At 52.7% G+C, this 15,577-nt stretch overlaps 1 protein-coding gene across 3 annotated transcripts in view; it reads left to right on the top strand.

Annotated features, from left to right (window-relative positions):
- The first annotated feature begins 3,010 nt into the window (after nt 1–3,010).
- INCENP (inner centromere protein) overlaps nt 3,011–15,577 on the top strand; it is a 28,288-nt gene continuing 15,721 nt past the window's right edge. The window contains exons 1-7 of one of the 3 annotated variants that reach the window (XM_057317173.1): nt 3,011–3,261; nt 6,517–6,663; nt 7,041–7,154; nt 8,066–8,865; nt 14,356–14,407; nt 14,966–15,020; nt 15,103–15,205. In XM_057317173.1, the coding sequence (XP_057173156.1) occupies nt 6,524–6,663; nt 7,041–7,154; nt 8,066–8,865; nt 14,356–14,407; nt 14,966–15,020; nt 15,103–15,205 (1,264 nt within the window). In that variant the 5' untranslated portion in view covers nt 3,011–3,261; nt 6,517–6,523. Of the gene's footprint in view, nt 3,262–6,512; nt 6,664–7,040; nt 7,155–8,065; nt 8,866–14,355; nt 14,408–14,965; nt 15,021–15,102; nt 15,206–15,577 lie in introns of all 3 variants that reach the window. The other 2 variants (XM_057317172.1, XM_026487797.4) reach the window with 2 other exon arrangements.

Genomic DNA, 15,577 nt, shown 5'->3' on the forward strand with positions numbered 1-15,577 from the left:
CCGAACACCTCAAATATATATAATTTTTATTTCTTAATAATACCTCGATACAGAAAAGAGATACACAGAAAAATGGATCACGGCGGATATTAAATTGCTATGGCATTTTGATGTCATTAGATACGTTCGAAAGAGCAACGCGTGAGTTTTAGAAAATTACATCTTCTACAACCATTTAAATGATGAAAATAACTTGAAGGTCAATTTAAAAAAATGCGTATGTGGTTTTAAAATTGTCTTAGTGGATGCTAGAACAAAACTATTTGAAGACCATTGTTGCAAACCTCTGGACTCTCTGTGTCTGCTGTAGAGACCTGAAACTACCAGTCTCCCCTGTGGGGCAGATGTTAAGAGGGTTTGCTTATCTCACAGGGAATCCACATTTCAGGCACCACCTTTGTCTGCACAGGATCCGGCTGTGGAGGGCTCCAGTGCTCTTCTGGGAGGAGGCTTCCTCATTGTTTCCAGAATATTTTCCATTACAGGCTTCTATATGCTAATCTCTACCTGTGACTTCTACTTTATTTCACAGTCAGAAATCCAATCTAATATCCCAACATTCTAATGATATAAATATAGTCCACCATGCTGTAAACTCCATGAGACCAGGGCCACATCTGCGAGGCTCACTGCTGTGTCCTCAGCACAGTGTCTGGAATACAGTGGACATGCAAAAATTTATTGAATCGAATTAAGAGGGGCAGCTGATTCTGTAGGGGAATTTTTTTTAAGTTTATTTATTTAAGTAATCTCTACTGGGGCTCAAACTCAGGACCCCAAGATTAAGAGTCACATACCCCACTGACTGAGCCAGCCAGGTGCCCGGGGAATTGTTATTTTGGATGAATAGAGTTGGAGATATGGGCTGATAACTCAGGTAAAACCCAAGAGTAAGTCTACCTAATTTGCGGTGCCTGAGTTGCTCAGTAGGTTAGGTGTCCTACTTGTGATTTTGGTTTGGGTCATGAATCAAACCTGTTGTCCGGCTCTGCGCTCAGCATGGAGTCTGCTTCAGATTCTCTCTTCCTCCCCACTCGTGTGTGCCCCCCCAATCAATCAATCAATCAAATCTTTAAAAAAACCCAGTAAGTCTAATTAATTCTTTTTTTTTTTTTTTTTTTGGCAGGGTAGTCTCTGTGATTTGAAGGCATTTAAATAAATCTCTTTTCTCTCACATCTGCCCTTAAATAATTCTTCCTGAAGAGGAGGCAAGCTCTTCTGGAGATGCGAGGTTTGGTTCCAGTTCTTTAGCTATGGTATCTCGACGGGTTACTTATACTCTTTTTTTCACCAGTTAAAATGGAGATAAAACTCTCGTAGCCTGTTGTGAGGAGATAATGCTGGGAAGAGTGCCCGGAACAAACATGGTCACAGGGTGGGCGTTCAGGAAATGGTAGCTTGGAGGTACGGTTCTTTTGTTGCCATTCTGGCCGCTCCTGCCTGTGCTCCACGGGGCAGTGTTCCAGGGTAGACACAGGCCTCTAGGGCTGGGAGCAGTAGAACAAGATTTCTCTCCTCCGTTCACACACTTTTCCTTCCACATTCCCACCTCTCAGTTTGCTTTAACATGATTCGGGGGTTGAAACGGGGGCAGTGCAGGACATCTCTGAAGGAGGCTAAGTAAGAGAAACATGGGGGCCAACAAAGCGTCCGGGGGTGAAGGTCATTGTTATTCCCCAGTGAAAGGAGGCAGTGGAACTAGACTGGGTAGGGGGAGGTTCAGAAGAAAGCAATGCCACAGAAACATAGCAACTGGAAAGATGATCCAGCTTAACAATCTTTTTTATTTTTTCAATCTTGGCCAAAATGTATAAAATTTACCATCTACCATTTTTAAATGGACATTACAGTATATTAACTATAAGCACATGGTTGTGCAACAGCTTCAAAACAGACACTATATTGAATAATTCCCCTTTTCCCTCCTCTCCCCCAGCCCTTGGCAACCATACTGTACTTTCTGCGTCTAAGAGTTTGACGGCTTTAGATCCCTCTTAGAAGCAAAATCATGAAGTACTGGTCTTTTTGTGACTGGCTCATTTCACTTGGCATAATGTCCTTCGGGGTCACCCATGTTGTAGCAGAAGACAGCATTTTTTTTCTTCAAGGCTGAATAATATTCCAGTGTAACCTATACCACATTTTCTTTATCGAGTCATCAATTGATGAACATCTAGATTGCCTCCAGCTCTTGGCTGTTGTGAATAATGCTGCAGCAATGAACCCTGGTGTATGAATACCTCTTCACATTTAATTACTTTCTTTTACAGGTAACGGCAATCCTGACTCACAGAGTAAAGTGACTGACTAAAGCAGTTTCTCAACAGTGGTGATATTGCCATTTGGGGCTGGATAACTTTTTTGTGGGGAATGGGAATGGCGCACCTGTCCTATGCATTACAGGGTGTTTAGCATGGCTAGCCTCTACCCAGCCGACGCCGGTGGTTCCACGCTCCCCCCCCCCCCCAAGAAAGCATATTTGTACCAAATGGGGGTGGGCAAAGGTGCCCGGGGTTGATTACACTGTTCCAAAGAAACACTCGGGGGCCAGTATGGGTGGGACCCAGGCTTCCGCCACCCAAAATGACAGAGGGCTCTGGAGAAACACAAAGTTTGGCGCGCTTAACAAAGCATTTTCTTTTTAATTTCTTTAAATTCTCTTTTTAATTTCTTTTAAAGAGGGCAGATGGATGTTATCCAGTATCGAGAAGCAAGCCAGACTAGGAAACTGCAAAGTGTAAGGCTCCACGGACACACACGGTTCCGAAGTCCTGCCCCACACATGCCCAGGCCTCTCGGCCCCGCACGCCTCCCTACCCTGCGGGGCCTCGCAGTGCATGCTGGGGCTTGCAGTTCCGGCGCGAGAGGCCCTGCGCGCGCATTCCTCACAGAGCACGACTTCCTCCCTCGGCAGCTTGCCGCCGCTCCCGGAAGCTGAGCAGGTTAAAGTTTCAGCCCTTCCTTTCCCCGCCTCTTAGTTCCGCAGACGGCCAACCCACGTAGCTAATAGGCGGCCGGGCTGGCGCTTTCTCTTACCTGATTGGTCTAGAGTCTTGCAGCGTCCAGACAAACTTACCGGAGATTGGTCGAATCTTCAGTTTTGAAATTTCGGAGGTTTCGCCGCGCTGCACCGCCCCATTGCTTCTCCGAAGCCGTGAGCCCTGGAGACCCGGAGCTGAGGGTTTGGGCCGGCCGGGGGCTCTGCTAGGGAGGCCGCCGGACTTGGATCGGAGCAGCACTTAGGAGACGCGGTGCAGTCGAGTGAGTGCGCGGGGCGTCCGGCGGGGCTGGGGGTGGTTGGCGATTCTATAGCCTCCCTCCAACTTCAGACCGGGGGCGTGACACCCCCCCGCGCTTCGCCCCGCGGCCTGGAAATGGACGGGCGCCACCTCTTCCAAGTGGCGAGGTGATCTGCCTTGGTCCTGGCGCCTGAGATGACCCCTTACCCTCCACCTAGATCACCAGATTCCGAAAGAATAATAACCCTCTCCCCCCCGCCCCTGCTCGGGTGCCTAGCACCCTGTTTTGTGCTAGGAGGCCCTTTGTTGACCTGGAGGCACAGGAAGCGCACACCAACCCGGGATTACGCCAGATGGCATTTCTGTACAGTTAATCCTCGCTCAACACCTCCCCCACCAGCTGAGCAACATTTTAAATTGACCATTTCCGGAGGCCAGTGCTGCTTCTCATTTTGTCCCTTCCCAAGGACGTTCGCAGTCAGCGGTTCAATTCCATCCCGCCGCCCGTGGCTTTCCCTGCGGGTGCCCAGAGCCTAAATTTGGCGCCTGCCTTTCAGGGACAGAAATCCAGCCGGCGGCGTAGCTTGTGGTTACCAGCGCAGTTTAAATCCAGACCCCGCCCCTGATTTACTGGGTGACTTTGACTTAACTTCTCTTTGCCTCAGTTTCCTCATTTGCACGCGGGTATCCTTGAGATCGTGGTGAGAGTTAAATGGGACGGTGCTCCACCTTAGCATCGAGGCAGGACTGAGTAAGTGGGAGCAGCTATTTATGATCGCGACCGGCCTTCACTGAGGTGTCGTAGTCGGTTAAGTGCCCCACTTCCTGCACCTCAAAGGTGCCTCAAAAAAAAGGCACAGCACAGGAGGCCGGGGGTGGGGTGAGGAGGCGGCTCTGGTCTGGTGTGTGGTGTGAGGGAGGTACTGGGAGAGGAAGGTGAGTTCACTTCTCCCTGGGTGGGATGTTGGGTGCCCTGGGTTTGTGCACACAGGTTCTTACACCCGCGGAAGAGATTTTCTGCTATTCTTTCCAGGAGCCTCTGTGGTACACTGATCTTTCTTTCTCAGTGTCACCTCGGTTCTTACTTACAGTGAGACTTTTTAAGTAGCCAAGCTGAGGTCTCAAAAAAAAAAAAAAAAAAAACCCAAAAAACTTTTCCATGGAAGAAGCCTAAATAAGCAGTTATTCGCACTTTGTGAAAGAAATTCTCACCAACTCTGTTGTTTTGAACAAATACTTAGAAAAAAAAAGATAGTAAATTGTTGCTTGCTGTAGCTCTTCAGTGAACCTTTGTTTTGGTTTTGGCTTCCTTAAACAATTTTCTCTTTCCTGGCCTGGAACTGGAGTCCCACACTTTGCCAGAGCTGAGCTCTGGGACAGAGGGTCTGGGGCGAGGGATGGCAGCAGAGAGGCCATGCCTGCGATTGGCTGGCTTTAGTGCTGTCTCTGCCCAAAGCTTCTGCCATCCTGCTCAACGGGCCCTACCCTGATTAGTGGGCATCTAGGAGCAGGGGCCTAACCTGTGTATGGCGTGCCCTAACCTGTGTAGAATGGTATCCCTGTGTGTTGCCTGGGGGGGAAAGTACCTGTAGAATGTTTATTTCTAGGCATAGAACTGACAGATGAATTAATTCATTCAATAAGTATTCCTTTTATGCCAGGCACTGTGCCAGGCTCTGGGCTTTTTCATCCGCAAGCAAGACAGACAGGGGCTTGTCCCGAGGAAGCAAATGTTTAGTGGGCAGAGACAGGCAATAAGTTAGATATATAGTTACCCAAGTGCCATGCGGAGAATTGAAATTGATGGATGGGATCGTAGGTGGTGGTCAGGTCCTTCGTGAGTTGCTGAGATCCAGGTACAAATAGGAGGCAGAAGTTTCCAGATAGAGGGCAGATCTTGCTGGAGGAACAAAGGCTAGGGTACCCTGGAGATCAGGCCTCAGGAAGTCTTGTGAAGCTGCAACAGGACCTGATTTCAAGCTCTATAAGGGATCAGTGACTTAGTCCCTCCTTCCAGGAGGTTCCATCCTCTTTTTTTTTTTTTTTTTTTAAGATTTATTTATTTTAGGAAGAGAGAGAGCGAATGAGAGCATGCACAGTGGGGAGGGGCAGAGGGAGAGAGAAACTCAAGCAGATGTAGGGCTCTGGCTTGGGGCTCGATTCTGCGACCTTGAGGTCATGACCCAAGCCAAAACCAAGAGCTGGCTGTTTAACTGACTGCGCCACCCAGGCGCCCCAACTAGGAGCATCCGTCTTCTGTGGGAGGCTGAGCTCTGCATGGTTCTCGAATTTACGGGTGTAGATCAGAGTGGCGGGTCACTGCCGTGGCATGAGACACACAGTTTGTTATGATGGCTGATGTCCATCACTCATTCATTCCCCCGTAGGGATATTTACTGAGCTCCTGCTGTGACTAAATGAGCACTTCTTCCTGGCCTGGGGCTTTGATGGTGATTTTATAATTGAGCCTTGAGGATAGGTGAGTTGCTGGGTTTTTTAGAAATTAAGAGCCATTGGTTTTGTATTTTTTGTATTTTTTAATACAAATTTCTTTTTGTATTTCTTAAAAATAAGACATTGCTTATCCACTCCCCTTCTGCTCTCTCATCATTTCAGTTTAAGGGAGAAGGCGGTAGGGAGCTCTTTGGAGAGGAGCTTGTCTCTGAATCCCTGCTTTCTTACCAACTCCTTTGGAATGCAGAACCCTCTGTTCACTGGCCTTTGGAAGAAGCAGTTGGAGCTGATGTTCTTTGGCCCGATGCCAGGGGTCAACTTGTGTGTAGCTCAGGGTGGCTGTGTCTAGCCCTTGCTCACCCACAGGTAGTAAGAGGGGAACCCACAGGCCTGTGATTGGGCAGGTAGAGAGGGGTCCTGTGCTGGCTGCAGTTTCTCCCTGATCCAGGAAAGTGGTTGGCCATGCCTTGTCATTTTAAGACCCAGAAAAGGACATTTGTAAGGGCTGTTGCTACCAGAATTGGCTGGGAAGTGTGGACTTAAGGGAACAGTGGGCTGTGGGTGGCATCAGGGCGGTCGATTGGGAAGGCGTTTGAAGAGCAAGAAGGGTGGGCCCTTCTTTTTGCAAAAATGAGGCTAGTGGATTGGCATTTGGGATTTTGCACCTGTGGGGGTGGCTGCGAGCAGGAAGAGGCTCTGATTCAGGTACTGGGTGGTTGTGGCTGGGGGGATGGGTGCTGTGCCCTGGCAGGGTCTTCCCCTGGAGGAGGTCCCAGCCCCCAACCCTGAGCCCTTGTGCCTCTTGTCTGCTTTCACCAGATAGAGTCACCATGGGGTCGACAGCCCCAGGGCCCATTCACCTGCTGGAGCTGTGTGACCAGAAGCTCATGGAGTTTATCTGCAACGTGGACAATAAGGACATGGTGTGGCTCGAAGAGATCGAGGAGGAGGCCGAGCGCATGTTCACCAGGTAAAGGCAGGGGCGTGCTGGCAGGAGGTGCTTTGGGGGCACAGCAGCCTACATCCCTACCTGACCCACAAGACAGGCTGCCAGGCATCCCTCCAGGGTGCCCGGTGTGCTGGGGGCTGCCCTTGGATCATGGGAAGGAGGGGAGGTGGTGCTGGGCTGGCCCTCGGGGTGGGGCTGCGGAGGCTTGCCTGGTAGCCTTGCTCTGCTCTGTGTCTCTGCGAGGAAGCCCCAAGTGCCTGGCAGGGGCCTTGCTCATGGCCTGCAAGTCGTCCCAGCTCAGCTTGTCACAGCCAGGAAAGGGGTGGGGCAGGCGGGGTCGGGGAATGGGCTGGCGGTTCTGGAGCAGCTTTGATCATCACCCTCCTTGTACCAAACAGAGAATTCAGCAAGGAGCCCGAGCTGATGCCCAAAACACCTTCTCAGAAGAACCGGCGGAAGAAGAGACGGGTTTCTTATATTCAGGATGAAAACAGAGACCCCATCCGGAAAAGGTGGGAGGATGGTCAGCTGGGCAGGTGGGGTCTCTGGAGGCCTGGTTCCCCACCAGGAGACTTTGATTTGCAGGTGTTCACGGGGAGCGGAGGCCGGCAGGAGTAGTGGTGGATGCCATGTGGGCTGTGTTGAGGGGTAAAATGTCCCAGGGAAATAAAGCACGACCCAATACCATGGAGTCCAGTGTGTGTGTGTGTGTGTGTGTGTGTGTGTGTGTGTGTGTGTGTTTGTTCTACGTCTTGGAGGATGGGAAGGATTTCTAGAGGTGGGAGAAGAAAAAGAATACAACCTTCTGCTCGGTGAACTGAACCAGAGTTCTGGACCAGGGTTCCCCCTGTTGCCATACTTGATAATTCCCCGTGGAAATGACCATGGGCTGCAGGGTCCTAGGGGAAAGAGGCTGGGTCTTGGGGTCAGGTAGTCCCTAGCTCATGCACCGTCGCTCTGCCCCGTTGTGGCTGGGTGTCCTTGGGTTAATTTTCCACCTTTGAGCCTCAGTGTGCTCATCTCTAAGGTGACGAGGGTGGTCCCTGCCTCTCAGGGCCGCCTTGTAGATGAAGTGACAGCATGAGTAGAGCCTTCAGCAAGATGCTTGGCGCAGTGTGATCTCAGCGGGAAGTTTGTGTGAATTTAATCTTCCTGGCAGTTCTGCGAGGTCTGGCATTATCCCGATTCATAGGTAAGGAGGCTGAGGCTCAAAGAGGAACAGCCAGGGGTCTCGGCTGGGGGTTGGCCCAGCCTGGACTAGAGCCTTGGTCTTCCGCCTCCAAGCCCTCTGATCCATACTCCATGTGACCTAGTGGCTCCTGGGGAGATCGGTGGCTCCTGGGAAGATCGGTGCCACCTGCTCGATTTTAGGGGTGCCCCTTGCCCTGTCGGGTTGTCTCAGCTTCTGCTCTGCTGCCTCCAGCAGGTTGTCCCGCAGAAAAACCCGGAGCAGCCAGCTGAGCTCCCGGCACCTCCGTAGCAAGGACAAGGCGGAGAAGCTGGCCACGGTGGTCGGGGAGAACGGCTCTGTCCTGCGGCGGATGACCCGCGCTGCGGCTGCAGCTGCGGCGGCCACTGCGGCATTAGCCGCCCCTTCGCCCAGCCCTGAGTCTCCCACAGCCCTGACCAAGAAGCTTGAGAATAGCCTGGCCCAGGGCCCGCTGGTGCCCGTGGTGGAGATCAGCGTCAGGGAGCGCCGCAGTGCCGAGCAACACCTCTGCCGGCTCCAGTCCGCCCAGACGCCTTCTCCGGCTCTGTCCCCTCCAGCCGCAGCTCCCACCGACCACAGCATCTCGATATCGGAGGAGGAATCAATCCCCAAGAAGCCAGAGGCTGGGAGACTGGAATCTGTCACTGTGAGCTCTCTGATGGCCACACCCCAGGACCCCAAGGGCCGAGGGGTCAGAGCAAGCCGGTCAGCCTCCAAGCTCAGGATCGCGCAGGCTTCCCCTGGCCTGCAGGACCTGTCGGGCTCTCCCGCCTCCCCGTGGCAGGAGCGGGTGCTGGCTCCCATCCTGCCGGATAACTGCTCAACGCCCACGGGTACCCGCGTAGACCCGCAGTCAGTGCGGCGCAGCCTGATTGCGCCGTCCTCCCCTGGCCGCCAGGTCTCGCTGGCCCAGAAGTACTCCCTGGTGGCCAAACAGGAGAATTATGTCCGCAGGTCAAGCAGGATTGGCAAGAAAGCCACCGAAAAGCCAGCTGCCTCCGCCCGCATCATCTGTGAGTCTGGGGGGTGGGGCTCAGCAGTCGGTGGGGGCGCTGTGGAGGGTCCTTGGTGCTTGGCTCAGCCAGAGGAGCTCTGGGGAACCATCTAGCAAGGAGCTGTCTCTAGAACTTTCTGCAATGGTGTGAATGTTCCCTGTCCGTGCTGTCCCCTACCATAGCCACTGCTAGCCACATGTGGCTGTTGAGCCCTCAGAAAGTGGCTAGTGTGATCGAGGAACTGAATTTTTAGTTTTATTACATTTTACTTAATTTATATTTAAACTAGTGGCTGTCATATTGGACAGCGCAAATGTAGTCCAACCCTCTTATTTTACAAATGAGGAAACTAAGGTCCAGGAAGGTTGGCCACAGTGTCCCTGTGATTAATGGCCACGTTGAGGCTCAAACCTAGGCCTTTTCCCCGGGGCCGGTGTGTTCCACTTTCTTGCCACAGAGGCTCACGTAGATTGCCCATGTTTGTAGGCCGCCTCCTGGTAGCGCAACTGCTGGTCTGGAGATACTGAGGGAAAGAGATGGGGGTGCTCACTGCAGCAGGCTCATTCCGGAAGGACAGAGAACTCAGCCATTTACCTGCCCCGTGAGCAGGTTACAGAAACTTCGTGGGCCTCAGCTGTTAATGTTAGCCTTCTTTTTTTTTTTTTTTTAAGATTTATTTATTTGAGAGAGATAGTGTGCACACAAGGGGGGAAGGGCTGAGAGAGGGAGAGAGGCTTAAGCAGACCCCCTGCTGAGTATGGAGCTCATCCCACAATCCCCAGATCACAACCTGAGCCGAAACCAAAAGTCAGAGGCTTAACCTTAACTCACCGCGTCACTCAGGCGCCTCTCACGTTAGCCACTTTATCAGCATCTGGTCCCAGCTCAGGGGACCATTGTTCTGGTGGGAGTAGCTGTTATGAGCCACAGAGGAGGATAGGCAGCTGTAAGAGTCAGGGCTGGCAGCCTGGAGGAGGTGGGGTCTGAGCTGGGAGGGTTTTGAAGGATGCCCAGGCTTTTGGCAGGTGGGAAAAAATGGGAGGAAAGGTATCCCTGGCAGAGGGAACAGCCTGTACGAGGACCCAGAGGAATAACTTGGCAAGTGATGGGGTATCTTGGGCTCATGTGCCACACAAGGGGCTTGGGCTTGACTCCACTCACGCGGAGGATGTGGTTCCTTGATGGTTGTTGAAAGGTCCCTGGCACTGTGTGAAAATGGCCAAAAGGAAGGGAGCGAAGGAGGCAGGGAGACCAGGGAAGAGGCTGCTGCCAGGGTCCAGCCAGAGGACGGCGAGGCAGTGGGGTTGATGGAGAAGGGCCAGGTTTTAAGTGACTTTGTCTTAAAATTGGGGTCACTGCCTGCCTGGCACTTCCAGATGTACGAAACACTAGATTCTCATTTGCTAACAGCAACACTGCTAGCCTGTTAGAATTCCTGGCCACTTTACAGAGGAGGAACCTGAAGCTTATGGTGGCCACCGAATCTATAAAATTGGGAAGCGGGCTTGAGCCCCACGTTTCGGCCTTCCTGGGATGGTGGGCTGCTTGCTGTGGAGGCCTTATGGAGAGCCCTGGAGTGGGGTTCGGTCCGGCAGGTAAGGGCGCCTCACCTTGCCAGGTCTTTTCCCCACTTGGGGAAGGACTTGCTCCGGGTCCTGGGGCCTGAGGACAAGTAGTCCGGGCGCCTGGCACACTGTCCGTTTTTGGATTGTCAGAACGGCTGAGATGTGTCTGACTTGCCTTGGTGGTTACCTCAGGCCTGAATCTGATCCTTGGAAGGGGTCTGATGGAGCAGGTGAGCCTGGAGCTCCAGAGGGAGGGCGGGGGAGAGACTAGACAAGTCTGTCTCACTCTGAGCGCAGGGCTCATCCACCTGGAAGTGGAAGGAGGAGGGAAAGGAGGGAGACAGTAAAACGTGGCAATGGTAACCTTGGGCACATCCTTCTCAGGACCTCAGTTTTCCCATCTGTTAAATGGTGACAACACCTGCCTTTGAATGTGGATAGAGACCCCATCTTAATGCTTGGGTATGGTACCGGCTCAGTCAGTCTTCGCCATAAAACCCGAGAAGGCCTGTGTTCCTGATGCTCAGTCTGGGTGTGGCCAGGCTGACCCTGACCTGAACTGGGCTGCGAGAGTGTGGAACAGTGAGGGGAGAGGCTTCCTGGAGGCCTTCCTGATGCCCAGGCTCGGGCTTGGCTGGCCAGGCAACTTGGAGTGAAGGGGGAGGGGGGTGTCTTAGTTTGGGTCCCTCAGAAGCAGCCTTGATGTCAGGATTTGAGTGCAACTTGTTAACTTTGGAGGCGCGGGAAACGCCTGCAGCGGGGTCGTGGGGAAGTGAGACAGGAAGGCCTGCCAGTGAAGGGGCCTGGTGCTGTGGGGGAGCCCCTGGAAGTCAGGTGGAACACTGAGGCGAGGGGCTGCCGGGCAGGGGCTTTCATCCCCTGCGCTCCTGGCCTGGCGCACTTTGGCCAGATCGAGCTGTTGGGCAAAGAAATGGTACAGCAGTTGACGACGGGTGGGTGGGCTCTAAAGCCGTTAGGCAGAGGCCACTTCAAAGTTTTTGGAGGGTCCTGCTCTTTGGGGTCCCCCAGCCACCTCTGCATTGGGGAACCGCCGATCTGTCCCTCTGCCAGGACTGACGCCATCTCCCTGCCACCACACCAGGCCTGAGACCCAAATGGCATAGAGATGGCACTGAACATTCCAGAGGAGTCCTTGTGCTGGCAGAAGAGTTGTGCAGTCACGTGGCCTCTCCTCATCCCTCTGCTCCCTCACTGAGCCCTGAGCTGGGATGGGAAACAAGGGGAGCCATTTTGGCTCCTGGACCCCGCAGGTGGGAGCAGGCCGGGCTCTGTAGCGCTCCCTCCTGCTGCCCCAGGCCCCACTACACCCCCGGAAGCAGGGTCCTGCTGTTCTTCTCTCTCTGCCTCACAGTTTGCTGCTCCAGCCCTTTGTTCTTTTCCCCTCCTTCCCTTCCTCCCATGGGCACCGCCTGGCTTCACCCAAGCTGTCTCTGAGCTTCCCTTCAGAAAAGCCTGCCCTTACCTGCCTCACGGCCTTTGCAGGTGCTGTGCCTTTTGCCTGGACCAGCAGCTCTCAACTTTCAGGCTAAGCACCTGCTTTCAGTCTTAAAAATTACGGAGGACCCCAAGAGCTTCTGATTATGAGGGTTCCGTCCACTGATAGTTACTGTATTAGAAACTAAAACTGCGGGATTGAAAATGTTTCAGTATTATTTAATATTTTATTCTCTGTAGTCCTATTACGGTGATACTGAAGATGAAGAAAATTATTTAATACTTTGATATTTAAAAAAGCCCATTATCTATTAACGTTAGATTTCTTTTTTTTAATGAATAAAATAAATAACTCTTCTCCGAAACAAAACAGTAATGAGGACACTGGCACACTTCGACATCTTGCAGATCTTTTGAACGTGTGGCTCAAAAGAAAGCAGCGGGTTCTGTGCTCCGTCTGTTGCCTTGTGTTGTTTGGGGTAAAGCATATGAAGACAAGTTGGCCTCACGCAGATACGTAGTTGGAAAAGAGTGGAGTACTTTAAAGAGTCTTTTCAGATAATTGTGCACATTCTTTTTTTTTTTTTGATAATTTGGGCATAACCCAAAACAAGTGGCTTCTTAGATGCTCCTTGTAGTGTGAAATCCAAAACTATCCTTGATCCCACCTTGGTCTGTCTTGCACTTTGAATGGAACTTTTAGCCACGTCTGATTTTGTAGCCTTGTGCATTGGTCATTTGGAAAAATACTATGTTACTGAGTTATGTGCACCTTCCAGGTTGTTGACACCCTTCCTCATCTGTTTTTTAAAAAAACACACATTTGTTTTCTGATCTCATGGGAAAAGTCTGTAGGTATTGGGAAGCTATGAAGCTCATGGTAGTGCACACATATTTTTTTAAATTTTATTTTTTGCCTTTTCTTGGAGGGGCCTCATTTTTTAATTGTTGGCAGCAAATATTATTTATTGTCTTATATTAAGTGACAGACTGACTTCATTTTTTAAGAAAATGTCTGCCAAGTATCCAAGATGGAATAGCCATGGTTTGCCAGTTGCCTTTTCAATTAAAAATATTTCCATGAAAAGTGGTTAGTTGGGCTGGGTACTCAAATATGGGCGCTTTCTGCAGAGACACGGGTGGGCAGCAGAGGGCACCACGCAAACTTTCCACTCTCAAACTTTCATATGGAGGATTCCGAAGGCATGTATTTAAGTTTAGATTTGATAAAATTCATTGTTTTTACTCCTTCATCAAGGACATTCTTAAGTGAAACTGGACATTTCTGTGCTGAGCGTGTGAACAGTTTGGTTTCACGACCTCCATCTGGCGCTCAGGCTCCAGCAGTGTCACCTAGCATTGCTTTTGCACTTTTGGGGCAAATCCCAGCACAGTGAAAAGGGAAAATTATGTTTTTGTGTTATGATGGAAACAGGACTTCACGGATCCTGCCGGAAAGGGTCTTCTTGGGCACTTGACTTCCAGAAGTCCGAGAGTGCGCTTTGAGAACCTCTGGCCTGGGCATCCTTCTCCCTGCCAACCCTGCCCCTTTGTGACCTTCTTTTCCTTCACGTCACAGCCTCTAGACCAGCTCAGGTCCCATCCCCCTTATGGTCTTTCAAAATCCTCTGCTCTGTCTTGTCATCACACATACCACATGTCTTCCGCAGGATTATTTGATGGTAATACAGACCGGATACTGGCTCTGTTTTGCTCACCATTGGGTCTCCGGGGCCTGGCTCAGGGCCTGGTACATAGTAGGCCCTCAAAGAATAATTGTGGAATGAATTAGCTGCTTTTTGTTGGGCCCCATGCTGGATGTTGGGGGCCTGGAATCAGACATTCCCAAGATACTCCCAGGCTGGTGAAGGAGCCAAGACGTGCCCTCAGATGGGCAGGTTGCCAGCTAGGGAGCAGTAGGAGACATAAAGCAGCAACTCTACTGAGGCTGCTAGGAGCAGAGAGAATGTGCTCAGGGCCTCTGTACGTGGTGAAGGGAGGGGTTTCTGGGATGGAGAGGGCCTACGTCTAGTGAAGAGGAGTCTCTGGGCTGGAGAGGGCCTGGGTCTAGTGAAGGGAGGGGTCTCAGGTGGAAAGGGCCTGGGTCTAGTGAAGAGGGGTCCCTGGGGTGGAGAGGGCCTGGGTCCAGCGAAGGGAGGGGTCTCAGGTGGAGAGGGCCTGGGTCTAGTGAACAGGGGTCCCTGGGGTGGAGAGGGCCTGGGTCCAGTAAAGGGAGGTCTCTGAGGTGGAGAGGGCCTGGGTCCAGTGAAGGGAGGGGGTCTCAGGTGGAGAGGGCCTGGGTCTAGTGAAGAGGGGTCTCTGGGGTGCAGAGGGCCTGGCTCTAGTGAAGGGAGGTCTCTGAGGTGGAGAGGGTCTGGCTGCAGGTGAAGAGTGGCCAAGCCCCAACCAGCACCTGGCTCTCTGGGCCTTTTGGAGTGGCGCCTGGCCAGTTTCTGAGGCATCATTTATTCATTTGTTTTCCCCTCAGGTCACAGTTACCTGGAGAGGCTCCTGAATGTTGAGGTGCCCCAGAAAGTTGGGTGAGTTCAGTTCCAGGGCTTGGGGACCTTTCCAGGGCTGGGCAGGGCACATGGATTCCTGTGCAGGTGAGCCCCAGGGCTGGAAGCATTTCCTGTGCTGAGCTTTCCCTCCTGGGGAGACTGCCTACTGCTGCAGCCCCACCCCGTTCTAACCAGGCAGCAAATCAGGCAGGTGTCATCCCTGGCCTGGCCTTGACTCCTCCAAGCCTTACCCTGGGGCGTGGGCTCCATGGGTTGTCAAATTCAAAGGGCCTGCTGGCCTCACAAGAGACAAGAGACAGACAGTGGCTCATCCGGCACGCGGGGTTGGGGTGGAGCCGGGGTCCCGAATCAGGCCCTGATGCAGTGAGTGCACCGAATTCAGAAGCTGACCGCCCTTGTCTGCCCAGGCGGCAGACACTCCAGGGAGCCCCGGGCTCTGGCTGCTGTCCTCCTGGCCTGCCTGGCAGTGTGGGTTTGTGACCCAGGCCAGGGCATCCGATGGGCTGGGGAAGGGCTCCTGTGAGGAGGACTCAGGCCGGCTGAGCGGGTCCCATATGCCTCTTGCTCTGTTTTCAGCCCTGAGCAGAAGCCCAGTGAGGAGGCTGAGCCTGTGGAGTCAGATGAGCCAGAGGTAAGGCAGCAGGCCGGGGAGAGGAGGGCTCGGGGGCCTGGGAGTCCCAGGTGAGACCCCAAAGCCTCGGTTCCTCCCCCAGGTCCCCAAGAACGTGCCCCGCAGTGCCACCAAGATCGCCATTAGCACACCTGGCTCGCGGCCTGTGGCTGGTGGCCAGGAAACGCCCTCTGAAGGGCAGCAAGGTGAGTGTCTCTGACCTGCCATGTACAGAGACCAGGGCCGTGCTGGCCTTAGTGGCCTTGGCCTGACTTTCTGTCTGGGGAGAGGGAAGCCCATATCCTGCACTATCGGCCAAAGGTAAATGAGACCCAGGGGTGTGTAGATCTCCTTTGGGTCCGCAGGTTTCATCGCCCAGCTTTTGGCTAGAGCTGCTCCAAGGGCCATGTGAGTGGCCACGGTTGGCCGGTGTATGAAGCCGGGTGGGGGTGGGGGGCCTGAATTGGGACATTGACTGTGAACGTGCAGGTCAGAGACTTGAACCCCTCTCCTGGGGGCAGTGGAAGGAACTCTGCGCTGGGGTGTGAACACCTGGCCTTGTTGTGTCTCTGCCATGG

Source organism: Ursus arctos, unplaced genomic scaffold, assembly GCF_023065955.2.
Source record: "Ursus arctos isolate Adak ecotype North America unplaced genomic scaffold, UrsArc2.0 scaffold_23, whole genome shotgun sequence".
In the NCBI taxonomy this organism is placed as follows: Eukaryota; Metazoa; Chordata; class Mammalia; order Carnivora; family Ursidae; genus Ursus; species Ursus arctos.